The 18,034-nt window shown below is 36.7% G+C and overlaps 1 protein-coding gene across 2 annotated transcripts in view; it reads right to left on the bottom strand.

The window, feature by feature from the left end:
* Positions 1–18,034, bottom strand: part of NEBL (nebulette) — a 335,691-nt gene that overhangs the window by 58,014 nt on the left and 259,643 nt on the right. The window contains exons 8-12 of one of the 2 annotated variants that reach the window (XM_024766137.1): positions 11,673–11,786; positions 9,940–10,041; positions 5,429–5,533; positions 2,986–3,093; positions 510–620 (exon numbers count right to left, since the gene is read on the bottom strand). The exons of the other annotated variant lie outside the window; for it this stretch is intronic. Of the exons in view, the coding sequence (XP_024621905.1) occupies positions 510–620; positions 2,986–3,093; positions 5,429–5,533; positions 9,940–10,041; positions 11,673–11,786 (540 nt within the window). The remainder of the gene's footprint in view (positions 1–509; positions 621–2,985; positions 3,094–5,428; positions 5,534–9,939; positions 10,042–11,672; positions 11,787–18,034) is intronic. 2 annotated transcript variants of the gene reach the window in all.

Here is an 18,034-nt window from a genome sequence, read left to right as displayed (position 1 = left end):
AACAAAAACCACTTATAAATGTACCATTTATCCAGACTGTCACAATAAGCACCTCATTTCTGATATCAAATGTCATGAGAATGCCGCAGTGCTGGGAGGTCACAGGAAAAAATGGTTCTAATACATGTTTTTGCAATAACTAAATTTGAGAGAATCAAGCTAGCCTCATCTATATTGAAAATAGTTTTTTGAAAAACTAACTGCTATAAAGCTGTGAAACTACTTATAGAGCTTCTAAGCTACAACCCAAACACAAAATCAAACTAGTTTTCAAGTTTTTCCAGGAAATCTGGGTAATTTCTTCCCTCATCTTTAAATGGAAATGTTAACACCTGTTTTTAATGAAAATGGAAAACTCTATTAGTAAAGCTCAAAGTGAGGGAAAGAGTAATGGATGAATAACTCAAACACTGAATTAGAGAATTAGTAGAGAATTGTTTAGTACCTATTTCCTGGGTTATTTCTTTAAATGTCTTTTGTAGAATCGTATAGCAATAGTAGGATCATACCTCCTTCAGAAGGCTGGTGATGTACTTTACATGTAAAAACTCTGGAGTCTTGTCTAAATCCATCGATGACCTTCCTTTAATCTCCTTCTCAAAATCCTCTCTGTAAACTTTCTGTTAGATAAGACCATACAATTTTAGATTTAGAAAATATTAGTGACTGTTGAAAAGATAATAGAACAAGGGTTCCCGGAACAAAATTTATGTTTTTCATATATAATTCTACCACTTCTGAGTATTTTATTTACAGGAAAATAACTCCAACTTTATCATAAATTTTAGAATTCTACCAAACAAAAGCAGGCTCTTCAAGTACACTGGCTCCCTCTAGGAAAGCATTCTGAGAGGGGCTACTTAACATCTCAGACTCTGTTACTGTTTGACATCAGCCTGTTTCAGAAGGAGAACCAATACCACTGGCTATTTGACTGGATCACCTGATTGGTTCACCCAAAAGACAGTGGATCCACCCACTGGAAGAAAATCTAGAGGCATGGAAATCCACTCAAACAAGGGAGAATGAACGTTTATGTCCTCATCGTCCCTCTTAAATGTTAGTCTTATGTGAATTCAAGGAAGACCATTTCTGGAAATTCCCTGGCGGTTCAATGGTTAACACTTGGCACTTTCATTGCTAAAGCAAGCCACGTGGCGCAGCCAAGGAAAAAAAAAAAAACCATTTCTAAAATGTAATGGAGGCTGGAGATTTTCCTTTAATAATTTTGGCATTGAGAATATTTCTCTACCATCTATGGAGTTGATATGAATCAAGTTACACTGTGAGGAGAATCTTATCTGGAACCTGATAAACTGTTCTTTGGGTAACAGTTCACGACAAGAAATGAAAGGAGATTGCAGAGGGCCTAAATCCATATCCCCATCTGCCTTTTTGACATTGCCACCCTTTGGTTATTAGGCTCTAAATTCTACATTTGAGCTAGGCGTTTGAAAATCAATGGAAACCCAGGATTCATGACTATAAAAACAGTCTCCCTAAATAACAAAAATATCCATCCATGTGAAATATTTATCAGACAAACAAGGGTCCAGATTTTACCAGCTCAATATTTTATTCAAATTGCAACACAAAGATCATACAAATAAATAAATTCTGCATGAATTTATTCCTATTGATACAAAATGAAAAGCTATTTCCAGGATCATTATGTACTTATTACAGGGATAGGTAACTGTGCACGGAAATTCTCCAAACTGTGAGGGAGAATAAGAGAATACACTGTCCCCTCCCCTACATTTGAGTTACACATGGCCATTTACCATTTAACAAACAATTCAGGAATAGCCATGAGAAATAGATGTTCTATAAAAACTAACAGAGCTAATTAAGAAGAAAACACACTGAATTAAAGGAACTACAGACACACCAAAGAACAATGATGAGAAGTGGTCCTCTTTATGTGGAACTAACTGAGATCATAATTATAAAGCTGAATCTAGGGCATTTTGAGGCCAAAAATGACTCTAAAAAATGAAATACAAATATATGTACATTTATCTATTTCTTATTTTTCACTTCAAAAGGCCCTTCTCTCAAAAAAAAATTATTTGACAGAAGTAACTCACTAAGGAAGATTGACGATGACTTGAACTCGCCAGTATATGACTAGAAAATAGAAAAAAACACTGAAGTATGCTTTTTGTAGGAGAGCTCTATTTGTGGAACAGAAGACAAAGAACTTTTCAAAGCCAGATTTAGAGATTTCTTCTAGAAAACACACTGGCTAAATGTACATCTGGCATTAGAAGAAAGTGAGAGAAGCTTAGTTATAGGCTATAACAAAAACATTAGTGGCTTTTCCTGAGTTCATACTTAGCTTTACCTGTGGGAGGCTCTTAAAGAAGCACATGGTCAAGCTTATCCCTTAGGAATAAGAACCGTCTCTTGTATCTACTTCACTGGTCCTGCATTTAAAGACATCTTTCACATCAAACTTTGTCTAAGATTTTTAGATATATTATTTTTCTAGTATAAAATGTATCTGCCAATTTATACAGAATAAATTATAGAGTATAAATCTTTATAGTATAAATGTGGTTCAAAGATATTTTCCATTGGAAGATTTCTTTCTCCTCAAGCCCTGATGAGCAGAAACATAATTGCTGAGCCTAAAATTCTAATAGCCAATGGCTATAATTTAAGGGAAAACATGTCTCAGCCTCTGCAAAGGATAATTCTCCCCGAGTGACAATACCAGAAATCAGAATAGCAAAAATTGAAAGCCAATATTAATGAAAGACCCACACAGTCCACAACGTAAGTTAATTCCACAGCATATAATAAATGTATAACTACAGTTAAACATTAAAGCTGATTTACACCTAATGTCAGAAACAGCCAACCACTGCAGTGTACTTTCTTCTGGACCCACTAAACATTCTGAACCACTCTACTGGTTCCTTTCAATGATAAAACATCAAATTTGCATTAAACAGTTGATGACAAAACAAAGGGACCCACCTCACTCTGCATCTTCTGAGCCTCCTTTGAAGCTTGATATGATGGTGTCTCAACAAATTCAAGCATCGATTTCCCCTTATTTTTCTCATACTCTTCTTTGTACTTAACCTTCATTGAAAAACAGTACAAAAGGCACATAAAGCTCACACAAATAGAGCAAAGTCAAATAAATATATGTGCAAAACCAATCACCCTATCTTCTAAAGTCACACTCTTCTGGCCACTTAGGTTGATGACTGGGTTCTCTGTGGTTAATCATATACAATGAAAGTAAACAGGAAATATATGAAAAACCTTAAGGGGTAAAAATGATTTAGAACTAAATAATGTAGTTCTAGGACTTGTATGAGTATTTAGACAGCTGGGATATATAGGTATGTATCATCTACGTGGGGTTACATATGTATACACACATGTTATACACACAGGTATAGGTACATATATAGAGAGAAAGACAAAGAGACAGAGAGGCTGAGACAGAGAAAAAAGAAGAGAGAAAAAAGAGAGAGAGAGAGAGAGATTCCCGTGATAACTTTGAATGCCTAGCAGTAAATCATGAACAAGAAGAAAAACATAGCTGTGATTCTCTCTTTCTGACAAAGGAAAGACAGTGTTCTTTGGGACTGTTGAATTTTTCTGTAGACGCTGAGTGAAACACAGACACAGAGTTTTTATGTGACTTCTTTCAGTTTCACTAAGCATTATTTAATACTATCATAACATGAATTATTTATTTCAGTTACAACCAATTTCAGTTACAAACCAATAAATTTCGGTTTATAAAACGATCAATATTTTCTATCTCCTGAAAACAAAAACTAAGGAGAGAGAAAAGAGAGAGAGAGAGAGAGAGAGAGAGAGAGAGAGAGATTCCCGTGATAACTGAATGCCTAGCAGTAAATCATGAACAAGAAGAAAAACATAGCTGTGATTCTCTCTTTCTGACAAAGGAAAGACAGTGTTCTTTGGGACTGTTGAATTTTTCTGTAGACACTGAGTGAAACACAGACACAGAGTTTTTATGTGACTTCTTTCAGTTTCACTAAGCATTATTTAATACTATCATAACATGAATTATTTATTTCAGTTACAACCAATTTCAGTTACAAACCAATAAATTTCGGTTTATAAAACGATCAATATTTTCTATCTCCTGAAAACAAAAACTAGAATTATATTCTGTAAGCTGTCAGAGTAGTCGGCTTTTTTAGCAATATACCTTTTTAAATTAAATTCACAGAAAAGTTTTGATCATGATTCATTTCATTCAGAAATGTATTTTCATTAAAATCCTTAGGTATAATAATTACTTATGAAATTAGTTCTTAAGTTGTATTATAATAATAATTTTAATGGTAATTAAATCCAAAAGAACCTTTTCAAAACGTAGAACTTTGTGGTGGCAGGAAATAGAACAAATTTTTAAATTCCTATTTTTAGGAACACTTTTGTTTTTTTTTTTTTTGCGGTACGCGGGCCTCTCACTGTTGTGGCCTCTCCCGTTGCGGAGCACAGGCTCCGGACGCGCAGGCTCAGCGGCCATGGCTCACGGGCCCAGCCGCTCCGCGGCACGTGGGATCCTCCCACACCGGGGCACGAACCCGTGTCCCCTGCATCGGCAGGCGGACTCTCAACCACTGCGCCACCAGGGAAGCCCAGGAACACTTTTGTTTTAGAGAAGTATAACAGAATGATCGATGAGAGTGTGCGAAGTATAATAACACATTCTGTTAGGATAAAATTTTGTGGGGAAAACGAAATAAAAGTAAGAACACAAGAGAAAAACACATACATTTCCAAACCTTAAAGGAAAGCTGGTTTGTATATTTTTTAAATAAATGAAGGTGGATATCACATCATTATGGAATTTATGTTCCATGGGATACATTTAAAAGCGTGATGTAAAATTTTATCTTAACAGATGCTGGAAATAACATCTTTTGCAACCATTGAAATTCAGAACCAAAGAAAAGCTATCAACTTTAAAGTGTGCAAGAAAAAAGATATTTTTAAAGATTTCTTTCAGAGAGTACATAGAATTTCATAGTCGAAAGAAACATTAATGTAGAATACACTGGTAAGATAGTTTTTCCTTTTTAATCCACTTATAATTGAACTGAGAAATTATAATGAACTTTGTGCCTAGAAAATTACTTCTGCAGCTCAAAATGACAAATCAGTACACTATAAAATTGAAACTATGAGATATAATCATTTAATTAATTAACTCATAAATTGTAAGTTTTAGCTTGTGTATAGTAACTATAATATTATGAAATGCCTGCATATGAAACATGGTTCAAGCTTCCCCAGCCCAATAAATATAGAGAGCGTAGTGTTCGAGATTTTTTTCACGACGCACATTCCTTCCAGCAGCTGCACATTCTCGGTCCAGGTGCCCGGCAGTGAGTGTTACAGGGTCTGGGTTGGGGAGGTCTAATACCTGACTCTGGAGCATGGCATTGCCTTTATGGTGCAGATGTTCCACAGCGTCCGTGTCAAAATGATACATGCCTTTGTTTTCCTCAAAAAGCTTTCTATACTCTCGCTAAAATAGAGAACACGAAAATAAAGTCAGAATAAAAGAGGCTGATGAGAGCAACTAATACTTAGGAATGCAAACTGAAAAACGCAAGCCAACAAGAACTGCAAAGCTACCACCGGGCTCCCATGGCTGGTTGTACAGATTTCTGACCCTGCGCTAAACTGACAACACAAGATAGACCAGCTCTAGGTGGTCAATGTGAACAGCATCTAAAACACTGAAGAGAAGTAGAGGACAACTGGCTGTAAACACAATGTAAAAGAGATTTGCGACACTGAGGAGTGACAACAGAAAACCCGTGACATGTGTGAACAGGCAAAGTGGGCAAAATAAAGGCAACCTGTCCTGCCCTTATTCTAGAACAGAAATGTATTTAATTTCATCTACAAGAAGAGAAGGAAAGAAAAGAAGAAAGAACATAGGAACGGAAAGCTGGAGTCAGGAAAGAAAAATAAGTTGTATACAACGGTTCAGCCCTGAGGACGATTGGGGTTCATAAGGAAAATTAGAGGGTGAGAAATAATTCAACCAATTTTCCTAAAAGGAGAGGGTAGGAAGTGCCTGGAAGAGAAACTGAGGAATCTGGGTATGGTTGGTTGCATTTTTAAGGTGAAGAAACTGGATTAAGACATTATTTAGACATACAGACAAAAAGGTAAATTTGGGGCTTCCCTGGTGGCGCAGTGGTTAAGAATCCGCCTGCCAATGCAGGGAACACGGGTTTGAGCCCTGGTCTGGGAAGATCCCACATGCGGCGGAGCAACTAAGCCCATGCACCACAACTACTGAGCCTGCACTCTGGAGCCCATGAGCCACAACTACCGAAACCGGCGCACCTAGAGCCCGTGCTCCGCAACGGGAGAAGCCACCTCAATGAGAAGCCTGCGCATCGCAGTGAAGAGTGACCCCCGCTCGCCGCAACTAGAGAAAGCCTGTGCACAACAACGAAGACCCAACGCAGCCAAAAATAAATAAATATATTTATTTTTTAAAAAAAGGTGAATTTGGAAGAGACCAGAATGGATAAGGATGCCACATTTGTCAAGTGTAGGACTCTAAATACAACAGGCAGCAATAAGACAAAAATTGCTTCCTGATTTTTATCATTGGAGATTGGACACTTAGTTATTTTGCCTATTTGGAAGAGACTTTTAGAGGTAAATAGTAACTCTCAAAGACTTTTAGAGGTAAATGGCAACCCTCAAAGACTCACATCTACAGAGACTTAAGCTAAAGTTTGTTGCTCCTAAGACAATGAGGATTTCAGTAAAAGTGGCAGAGTGGAGGGCGAGGTAAGCAGCATTTGAAAGGGAGCAGGAAAGAGCTAGGACATTTGGGTCTTAGGAGATGCTCCGTGATCTGAGAGTGAAGCAGGAAGAAGGCCCAGTGCCAGGGATGGGAAGGATGGAAGGTCCAAGTGGCCTACACATGAAAACTGCTTTCCCTGGGGACGCAGCAATGGTCCCCAGAGGCATTTTCAGCCAATTAGGGAACTAAGACATGTGTCTCCCAAAACTCTAACCAGAATACATTAGGGAGGATAGCACCCCCAGCAAGCTCATGAAAATGTTCACACAGTACATCTTGACACAAGAGAACAATCTCTAAATAAATTTTGGCTTCTCTACTAATTTTTTAAAAAAAGATAATTTCAAAGAATAACAGTATACTTAGAGATGCTATAATTTGATTACAAGTTATTTTATAATATATATTAATAAAATAGTTATGAACTGAATGTAACAAGCTAGGATACATTCCATTACTAAGTTAAAATCCAGAACTAATAAAGTCTGAGATAACGGGTATATACTGAGAAAAGGTCAAAAACTACTGTCCCTAACTCAACGATCTATTGTAGTTACAGAGAATTTCAGAAACTCCTATTTTAAAACCAAAACAAAACCACCCTATTTGAACTAAGATCTGTAAAAGATTACCAATACTTGCTTTTTCTTATATAATAGTCTCTGTTGCCTCCTAGTGGGAATTATACAGAGTAACACAATATATATTTTTTTAATTTATGCAGTTATAAAAGAAACTGAAAGCTAATAGAGCTCTATTTTCCAAAGGAAAATGTTCTCTCAAAAATTTAATCAGTATGGATGTAAAAACTCATAAGGCACTAATTTTACTCTACACACTACAATTTTTAAAATTATGATTTATATCAGACATTCAGAGGTCTTTTAAAAAACAGCCATTTATAACAAACTGACAACTAATTCTGGCAGAATGTCTGTTTAAGCATTCCCTTACTCAATCTTTTATTAAAATTAAGTTGCCTTTATAAATCAACAAAATCCCAATTCTCTTTACATTAAAATTTAAAAGAAGGCAATTCTGACGTACAATAAATTCGAGCCAGTGTAACATCGTGCAACTTTAATAAGTAGAAACTTCAGAGTAACACCTTTTTTGGCTCAAACTTTCTCTTCCATGAAGTAACTGTTCAGTCACAATTCTATGACTGAACGGGAAAAAAATCTATAATCCAGGCAAAAACGACCTGAATGAAGGTTTAAACTTTATAAGTGGTATATAAAACAAGTGGAATATACAAATTTGGTGGGTTTTCTCTGTTGAAGAGAAAATAGAGACAATTACTATTACTGCTTTTCACCACTATTATAAAATAAAGGTCAATTTTTTTTTTTTTTTTGCAGTACACGGGCCTCTCACTGTTGTGGCCTCTCCCGTTGCGGAGCACAGGCTCCGGATGCGCAGGCTCAGCGGCCATGGCTCACAGGCCCAGCTGCTCCGCGGCATGTGGGATCTTCCCGGACTGGGGCACGAACCCGTGCCCCCTGCATCGGCAGGTGGACTCTCAACCACTGCGCCACCATGGAAGCCCAAGGTCAATATTTTTAAAAAGAAATATTGCCTATGAGTGGCATGCCTTTTTTCTAGCTACCAAATTTTTGAATTACCACCATGATATTTTTGTTGGCTTATTTACACATGAAACCTTGTGTCCTAAGGAAATTTAACCCAAATAGGGATGAGAAAGGGTCCCAGGTCAAATGCTACCGCAATGATCAAACTGGATGAGCAAAGACTAAACATGACGAAAGCAGAGGCTCAGAGCACAAAAACATATTGATTTTTAGAAGCATACCTATGAGTCGCGGCAGAAAATGTATAACTGAAACAGAGCCACTCAAGGAACAGAGGCATGTGTGCAGAGGAGCAAGGGATAAGCATTGAAATGGCAGGACAGCATGAATTAAGCATCCAGGGACTGAGTCTAATTCTGTGCCTGACAGTCTCCCAACCTTCATCCCTGCTCAACAGACAGGAAAGAATAATGGACTGCTTTTCCTCCAGAGACCAGTGATAATTAATTAATTAATTAATCTCCGTGAATACAAATTATTTACACGCAGATTACATTTCAAGCAGAAAAGAGGATTACAAAGTAATGAACAGAGGTTTCAATATATCAAAGCCAAGTGTAGACATTTTTAACCTGAACTGAAGCTGTTCTCTCATTATTTAATGGTTTGGGAACCAGGTTTTGACTACAGATTTTTCTCATGCATGACCGTGGGTACATCTCTTGAAGATGACTGTTTTCGCTTTTTCACATTCTTTGCCAACATATCAATACTTTGCCATCAAATCTGTGCCTGACCCAAAGCAGATATATGATAAATTTGGATAACTTTTGAGTAATTATTAAAATAGGCATAGAAATAACTTGAGGTCAAATTAGAGTTCATCATCACCGTGGGCCATTCTGAGATGTAGGAAATACAGGCACAGGTGAGCCAGGGTCATCAGGAATGAGAGCCAGTGAAGTCAGGGTTCAGACGCACTGCGTGCTGGAAACAGCATGTAAGAGCTGAGCTCTGAGGGAATGGACCACTTGGCAGTGGACACAGATATTTTCATCAGGACATGAGGAAATCACCCTCTCCTCCTAGTTGCGCTGAAGAAAACATCGAAACCTTCATAAGAGTAAAAGTATAGCATCAACACAAACACCCTTGAAATTTATTTTTAGAGAAGATATAATTTAGACTAAGATAACTTTTATGCTACCTACTGAATACCAGACACTCTGCTCTGGCCTGTACAAAATAAAAGATCCCTGACTTCCAAGTGGCTTCAATCTACTACAGAGAAAGAAAGGGGAAGGAGAAAGACAGAAAGGACGCTCATACAAACACTTGGAAGGGTAGCTGTTCAACAAGAAAGTTTGTATTCAAGAGATATTAAAGAGCTAGCTTTGTAAAGCGACAGCCTGGGTGGGAATTTAAGCAAGACGCTACTTTTCATTAAGTGAGTTACTGAGGGAGGAGTGAAGGCCGGGCTCGCCTAAGGAAGCAGGTGTGCTCATGAGCACTGCAGACACATCGGCTCCAGAGACACACACCTACAGTTGTCAACAAACGACCACTTACTCCGCTGAGCATTTTGCTGGTTTTCAAAGCGTGGTTTAAAAACAAGTTTGGGAGATCTGAAACTGGATCATGCATATTTTGAATGTCTTTCTTGTACTTCACCTATGAAAATAACATGGAACAAAATACCATCTAGGAGAAGAAAATATTACGCTTTTGCATTATGGCCATTATTATTTTAAACACAACAAAGTATTATTTAATGGGAAATTGACAAATGAATTTACAAGAAGCCACTAGATGGTGCTCATTTACTACGGAATGAATAAAAGAAAACTACAGGGACTTGAAAATATTTTGGTAACTCCTTTTGTTTACTTGGTCAGAAAGGGTGATGTTAACAGAATCAAGTAACTTTAACAGAAATTCTGCTTGCAAAAAATGAAGAAAATAGAAACTTTACTCTTTAGAAATTACCACCATCTTTCTATTATATTTTGTGTCTATTTTAGAGCTTCTGGTGGTTTTCATCCTATTACTATATAGAATGTTTCTTTTCTCTTTAATCAGTTGCTTTGGAAACATAGTAATATTAGTAATAATAATAATAAAATGTTAATAATAGAAAACATCAAGCACTTACTGTGTAAGTAAGTAAACAAGTAAAAACTTTTCTGTTTAAACACTTTATATGTATTAAGTAATCTCCACAATCCTAGTAGGTAAATACTTTAAATATCCCCATTTTACAGATGAGGAAACTGAGGCACAAAGATGAAAGCATAATATTAAGTGGTGGAGCAAGATTCAAATCCAGGCAATTGATTCTAAACCTTGAGCTTTCAGGACTGTGCTCTAGGTTCCTTTAAGTATATCCCAACTCTATTTGCTTTACGTTTGTACACACACAAAAATAATCAAATAAGAAAAATAAATCATTATGATATTCCCAAAGGTCCTAAAAGACAGAAACACCTAATTCAATTGCTGGTAACAAAAGCTGGGTAATGAACACAAATTATAATACCTTCTAAACATTAATGAAAATAAAATATACCAAGTCCCAAGGATATGACAGGAGTTGAAAGGTTTAAATGCTCTAACAAAGCAACAGTTCAACAATAGTCAAACTTAACATTTAAAAAGGTACTCTATACATCATTCAATTATAGCAAAGTAATTGATTTTCTTCCATGTTTCTTTTTTTATATCCTTCCTAATTCTCATAAAAAATTAAGACATCTTTTCTTATAAATTGAAACTTTATTTTTAAAGACATGAAATGAAAACAAAACTCACGAAGAGGTATTTCACAGAGTTTACATAAGGGATAAGAAACATATTGTAAGCCATCTCAAGTACAATTTCTGGAAATAGCCTTATGATAAACTACTATGCACCAGGTATACTTTACAATATACACAATTTCATGCATAATTACATGAGTGAACTATTGTCATGATCACTAATTTATGATACTACACACTACTTTTCTGAAAAACTATATAATCTATTTCTATTCTTGATCGGCTATAATAGTTTAATTAGCAATATTGTTCCTACTTATTAATTAATTAGTAATCAGTAACCATTAATAGTAAATTACAATATGAAATTTTTCTCAGAAAAGCTTCAAGAAAATATGCTTCAGCTTTTTCTAAAATTATTTGGAAATGACCTGATCCTGATTAAGTGTCACAAGTACCACACAGCCAAGTCCACAAAACAAGAATCAAAATATACTGAAAATAATCTTCTGTGAATTACGAGTCAGGAAGCAGAAAGTAACTTACATTACTCGCCAGGGCAGTGGCCAGCTGACTTTGCCTAAAAGAAGCACTTTCAAGAGGATTGTAATGATGTTTCTTACCCTTCATTTCATTATCAAATTTTTCTTTGTATTTAACCTTCCATAAAAGAAACAAAAAGGATAAATTAAATAGCACATTTACCTTTAAGCTTTCAAAGTAACATGTTTGATTTTTAATTACATCAGATAAAAGCTACCTTAAAAATGTATGATAGCAAAAGTTTAAATTCCTGGTATTTCCCCCCACACTCCCCCACCCCCGTATAAAGCTTAATTAGGCATAAAGGGTTTTTTTTTTAAATTAAAAAACACCTCTACTTGAACATGGATCATAAATGCAATTAGGCATGAACTCAAATCCTATTAACAAGAATTATACACTAAAATCTGGGGATTTTTAAATGTCAGTTTCCACTCCCGCATTCCTAACATTTATGATCAGTTAGAAATCAAGACCACAAATGTCTTAACATCTACCACATTTACAAAATGGGTCCTAAATCTCAGAATTTGAATATTAATTTTCCTAAGAGAATTATTCCAAATGCAGGACATAGCTCATACCATGGTTTTTCTCATCATTTCCCATTTGTTCAAAACCTCATTGTTAGGGATTACATTTTCTGAAACATCCTGGATCTATTTAATGTCATTTTTCATTTCTCTGTTTTAACTCCACAATTGTATTCAGTGGCAGAACCATCTCCAATCTTCACTGTGGATTTTTTTTTTTAAGTAGTCTTAAGGCAACCAAAAGAAGGATTATCAACTTATCGTGTAGAACTATATTTTTCTCCATGAATAGAGAAATATGTGAATGTATGTTATGATAATTAATTAGAATATATATACAAATTCTTTACAAAAATAAAACAAAAATAGCTAGTCTCATTTCACATCCACTTTTACTCCTGTAGGCAGGAAAGGATGCACAAATCTTAAAAGCAAAAGTAAGCTCTTTTGTCTTCTTGTAATATTTTTTATTATATAATGATTCTTACACTATTTTGTTTTCTTACAACATTCAGAATGCACCTTTATTCTACATCCTAAGCTCTGCCTTGCAGAAACCTTTACAAAAAAGCAGTTTGGGAATGGCTCATGTTACCTCTTTTAATCTAGTGTGTATTGGGGCATGGTCTCCCTCAGGGACACATGCCGCGTACCTACGAGTGGGAGCTTGTGAAAACCCTGGTGGGAACACTTTTGGAAAATATGTCAAGATGGTTCACAGGGAACATTTTCTGTTGCAGTTCCATTTGCTAATAATAACTTTTGATACTCAGTTTACCTTATAAATTCAAGCAAAATCTCGTTCATTCTAATTAGCAGGCAAGGTCTCCCTAAAACAAGAAAAACTTTGATTTTTGAAAATTATTTTATCTTGAAATCAGGGCCAACATCACCAATGGAATAAATTTAGACCTCCTTTACTACTTTCCACAGTAGCTGGCACCAAAGCCAAGATTCTTCCTACCTGGTCCTCCCCTAAACACACAATGCCACTCCTCTGCTGTGGCATTTTTCACAGTATTCTTATCTGTGTTTTTGTCTCTTCTAGGTTTTAGTGCCTGAAAGGTATTCACTTAGTGATGATAGTAGATTCTCTGAACTGACTTCCCCTAGAATGGCACTCCCGATTCAGCCAGATTCACCAACACCTTCGACCTAATAGTAGATTCTCTGAACTGACTTCCCCTAGAATGGCACTCCCGATTCAGCCAGATCCACCAACACCTTCGACCTACTGAGGAAAACATGCTGTCTGATGCCACAGTGCCGTAAACACTCTCAGCCCGTAGCTGTTCCCATCTAATCAACTGATTCTGCTATGTAACACGGGCTTGCATCATTTCCTGTCAGTTATTCACAGTTCCCAACCTCAGGCACCATGAGTATCTTACTAGCTATGTATTAGCTAAAAGGCAAAAGTTGAGCACGGAGAGCCCACCATACCGTCTTTGTACCCACCCCTGGGGTTCCCAGCACAATTACACTAAGCCCAGAGGCAACATGGAAGGAAGCGTTACTTGGAAATTAACCTGACACATTCTCATCTGTTAGATAACCTGGCAGCATTTACTCTTTCCAAGTAAATGCCTAATTTCTGAAAAACAATTATCAATCTACACTGTAATGATTCCTTCCTTCCTCGATTCAGTAAACATTGAGCCTGCACTGGGTTCCTACTATGAGTTAGGATGAGTTCCTACCTGAGGTTGGGAATGCTGATATGACCCTGACACACTCCATCAGGCTTGGAGCCAGTAATCTCTTCCAAAAGCAAACCTAATCAAGTCACATACATGCTTAAACTCACTTCTTATTGGGCTTAGCATGAAGACCAGGATCCCAGACATGGTTACAAGGTTCAGTGGGACCTGGCATTCCCAGCTCTCCAATCTCCCCTTTAATTTCTGTCCTCTGGCCATCCTCGTGTTCTGAAGTTCCTTGAACATGCAGCATGTGCCCCTCTCTGGCCTTCCGTATGCTGACCCCTCTGCGTCAGATTAATTTCCAAGTAACACCCCCCTCCGTGTTGTGTCTGCTCCTAGTGTAACTGTGCTGAGAACTACAGGGGGTTCAAAGGCAGTCTGATGGGCTCTCCGTGCTCAAGGATGATATGACCTATTTTTGCCATTTAGCTAATACGTAACTAAGACACTCACGATGTCTGAGGTGGAAGAGTATGAATAATTGAAAGAAAACTTGATGGAAGCCAGCACTGCTCAGCTGGATTAATTGATCAGATTTAAATACTTCGGTACAAACAGAACCCTGCATTTTTTCACCTGACGTTTTACGAGACACACTTTTAGTAATACTAACCTATTATTAAAGGTGAGTTTTCCCTGGAAATATAAGGTTAGCCTATTTTCTAAGTTTTGGACATATTTGAATTATCTGTGTATGTCTGCTCTCCCATTAGACAGTGAGCAAGAAATAGATTTTTATTCATTTTTGTATCCCCAGTGCCTGACACACTAGTGCTTTGAATGGATTTGGCACTTAATATATGTTTATTAAAGAAACATATAAATTAAAGAGAAAATGAAAAGCAGTCAACTCTCTATTAGGACTCAGAATGAGTCATACCCTGAGGGAGGTGTTGGAACTATATATACTTCTCTAATTTCCCAAGTCTGTTCCCCCAACACACACCCTCCAGTCATTGATAAATTGGTTTGAACAACATCCTATTAGGAAGAAAAAAATGCAAAAGGAAATGAAAAACAATAGATATAAAAATAACATATTACATCTGTATCATACTTTATAGTTCCTGCCAGACTTTTACTCATTCCTTCAAGAATTATTTATCTAACGCGTACTCTACATCACTTATTATGCTGAAGAGTTCTATACTGAAGAGATTTGGGAATCGGGCGGTAACTGTCTTCAAACATTTGCAAAAACAGAAAAATAGCATTTGTTCTAGTACAAAAGGTAAAGCTGGTATTGATAGGTAGGAGTTGTAGCCAACGAGATTTCTGCTGGTTATAAGGAAAATGTTCCATCAGCTGAGCTGTCCACCAGTGGAACAGCTTTCCAGTTCTGTTTTCCCCTTCTGCTTTCCTGCTTCAAATCACTGCTTCCTACCTCCTCCCAACGTTCACCTGAAATTTTTCCACACATCTTGCATCTGCCCAAATGTAACTTCTTTCTGAAAGCCCTCTCTGACCCTCTAAACTATAATATGTACTGCTGATATATTTTTTGAAGCACCCCCAATTTACCTGGTCACTCATCACACATTGCTGCAATTACCTGCAAAACTGTCTCTGGTGTTGGTCTTCCCCATTAGACTCTGAGCTTGGTGAAGGCATGGGCTATATTCTGTTCACCCTTGAAAATCTAACCCCAAGCATAGTGTCTGGCATGTAATATCTGGTTCAGTAACTGTTTTGTTTGAATGAATAAGTGGATGGATTACACTGAGAAGGGATTCTTTCATTGAAAAGCAGGACCAGGTAACTTTCATGGTGTCTCCAAATTTTGCAATAGCCTTGTAATAGATCTTTATGAGAACTTTATTCTTAAAGATTTCTACCACCGTTATGCATTGGGTTACACACCCTAAAATTTGAATTTTAAAATGCTGTCTAACCTTTCCAGGTTATTTCTGTAGCATGAGATTAATTATTTAAAGTGTATCTGTCATTCATGTACTTCTAATGAGTTTAATAATAAGCGAAGTGCTGTGAAATTTATCTTATTTTAACCTTCAGAACTCTGTGTGATCTGACTTAAAAGATACCTAAAGAACAAAAATGCAAGAATTTCCCTCATTAATTAACCAGAAAGTAAAATAACTGAATTACATAAAAAACATATTTACCAGACACTGATACCAACTGTTTCTTATCTTGCTGTAAGGTTTGCACATAAATGAACTAAGAAAATAGCCAAATAGTTTGGTTCACTCACTGGTTCACTCACTAACTTCACATACACACCGAACATTCTATCCTACTTTCAACCCACAGTTCACACATCTGAGTGTCGACCTGCTCACGCACACTCGCTTCTGCTAAGGGATCAAGGTAATGCTTTCCTTTCATTATAATGGGTGACTCAACCATGGAACAAAGTATCTCCCTTCCAGTTTTAAGACCATTTGAGACAAGAGGAAATAGGTGTTGGGTGATTTTGCTATGGTTTTAAGGCACAATGTTACCCCTTATACCTAAAGCAATCACTGGAAACAAATGAAAAGTTATACCTATGACTGATTTTATTCACATTATGAATATCATATCCAAAAGTTAATGACTACCAACTTTTTTAAAAATATAGGTTAGGTATATGGGATGAAACTCCTAGAAGTTTTATAAAGAGTTTTAACAGACTTAGCAGAACTTTCAGAGGTACACACTACAGAAAAACACTAGAACTGTTCAACCACAATGATAGAACTTAACCTAGTTCCTCATAACCGCCTCTGAACAGGGCTGTGTTTCAACAGTCAAAGCCTGACTTCCGATCTCGGTAGTTCAAGCTTTCAGCACAAGGAGTGCTGGGCTTGGTGACATCACCTGTGGCTCGGTTTCACACAGTGCCAGAAAAGCAGGCAAAAAGCAGACCCTGAACGAAAGCTTTTCATCATAGTCACAGAAACACATGCCAGGAAAGAAGTGGATAAGTGCACTTGATTATCAGGGAAAGTGAAAAGTAAACACCACCACAATGCCGCACATCCACGGGCATCAATGCCTCCAATTTTGGATGAAACTGAACTAAAAGCTGTTGAGGAAGAGGGTAAGAACGGAATTTTATGTGGAATTCATCATAAAATCCATGTGTTTAAGTCTGAATTTTACCCAAAATATACTCTGCCCTTATTTTCATAATAAAATAATACCTTACTGACTTTGAACCAAATGTGAATGATCTAGAGAAATTTGTTTAATCAGTCTCTATGTCATTCTTGAAAGCCTAATCTGTGCCATGAACGCCATTAAACCCTGTCCCCACAGAGCCTGCTGAGTGGTAGTGAATAGATGTTTAAAACACACACATGTACATTTACATGACTAATATACATTGTGTTAAGGACTATAAAGAAAAACAGAATAAAGGGGAACAGAGCGATATGATTTAAATCAGCAAGTCAAAGACGTGACATTTAAGCCAAAAGTTGGGTGGAAGGAGGTTGGAAGGGAGAGTGCTTGCCCAGAAGGGAGAATGGGAGATTCTCCAAACCAGTTAATACCCCTTTACAAGTTAAGGACAATACTTACTATTATATTTTAACATCAATCTGATTAGTAATTTTAGGTTTAAAACCCTCTCTTACCAATACATCAAATGCAATTTTAGAGGAAACACTAATTACTATAAATACAAAATTTTCTTTGATATTATAAAACTAAAGGAATTCCATTCATCACATAGACAAATTCCAATTCATAAATTAAGATGATCTATGAATATGAAAACAAAATAACCAACTCTTAGAAGAACTTTTTTAAGATGATGACTTCGATAATTACTGCCCTAATATCTGAGATACTTATAAATACACCCATCTCTTTATCTTAGCACATGAGATTTCACTTTCACTTTTCACTACACCCATCTCTTTATCTTAGCACGTGAGATTTCACTTTCACTTTTCACTGATTTTCTTTTAATTACTTGACCATAATTTTATGTGCCTCCTAGACTTTACAACTATGGGAGCAAAGCTATTGTACAAGTTAACATAGGAAGAGTTTTGTTTCCATAGCTTTTTCCAGGTTCAATCCCACAGAGCTCAATTTCCAGGTAAAATGGGAGAATTGTGCCCTCTCGCTTTCTCTTTCTGTCTATTCAGCAGGGGTGTCTTATCTCTCCACACCATGG

The sequence above is a fragment of the Neophocaena asiaeorientalis genome, unplaced genomic scaffold (assembly GCF_003031525.2).
Source record: "Neophocaena asiaeorientalis asiaeorientalis breed wild unplaced genomic scaffold, Neophocaena_asiaeorientalis_V1.1 scaffold217, whole genome shotgun sequence".
Classification (NCBI taxonomy): domain Eukaryota; kingdom Metazoa; phylum Chordata; class Mammalia; order Artiodactyla; family Phocoenidae; genus Neophocaena; species Neophocaena asiaeorientalis.
This window is presented reverse-complemented; position numbering and strand designations above follow the sequence as displayed.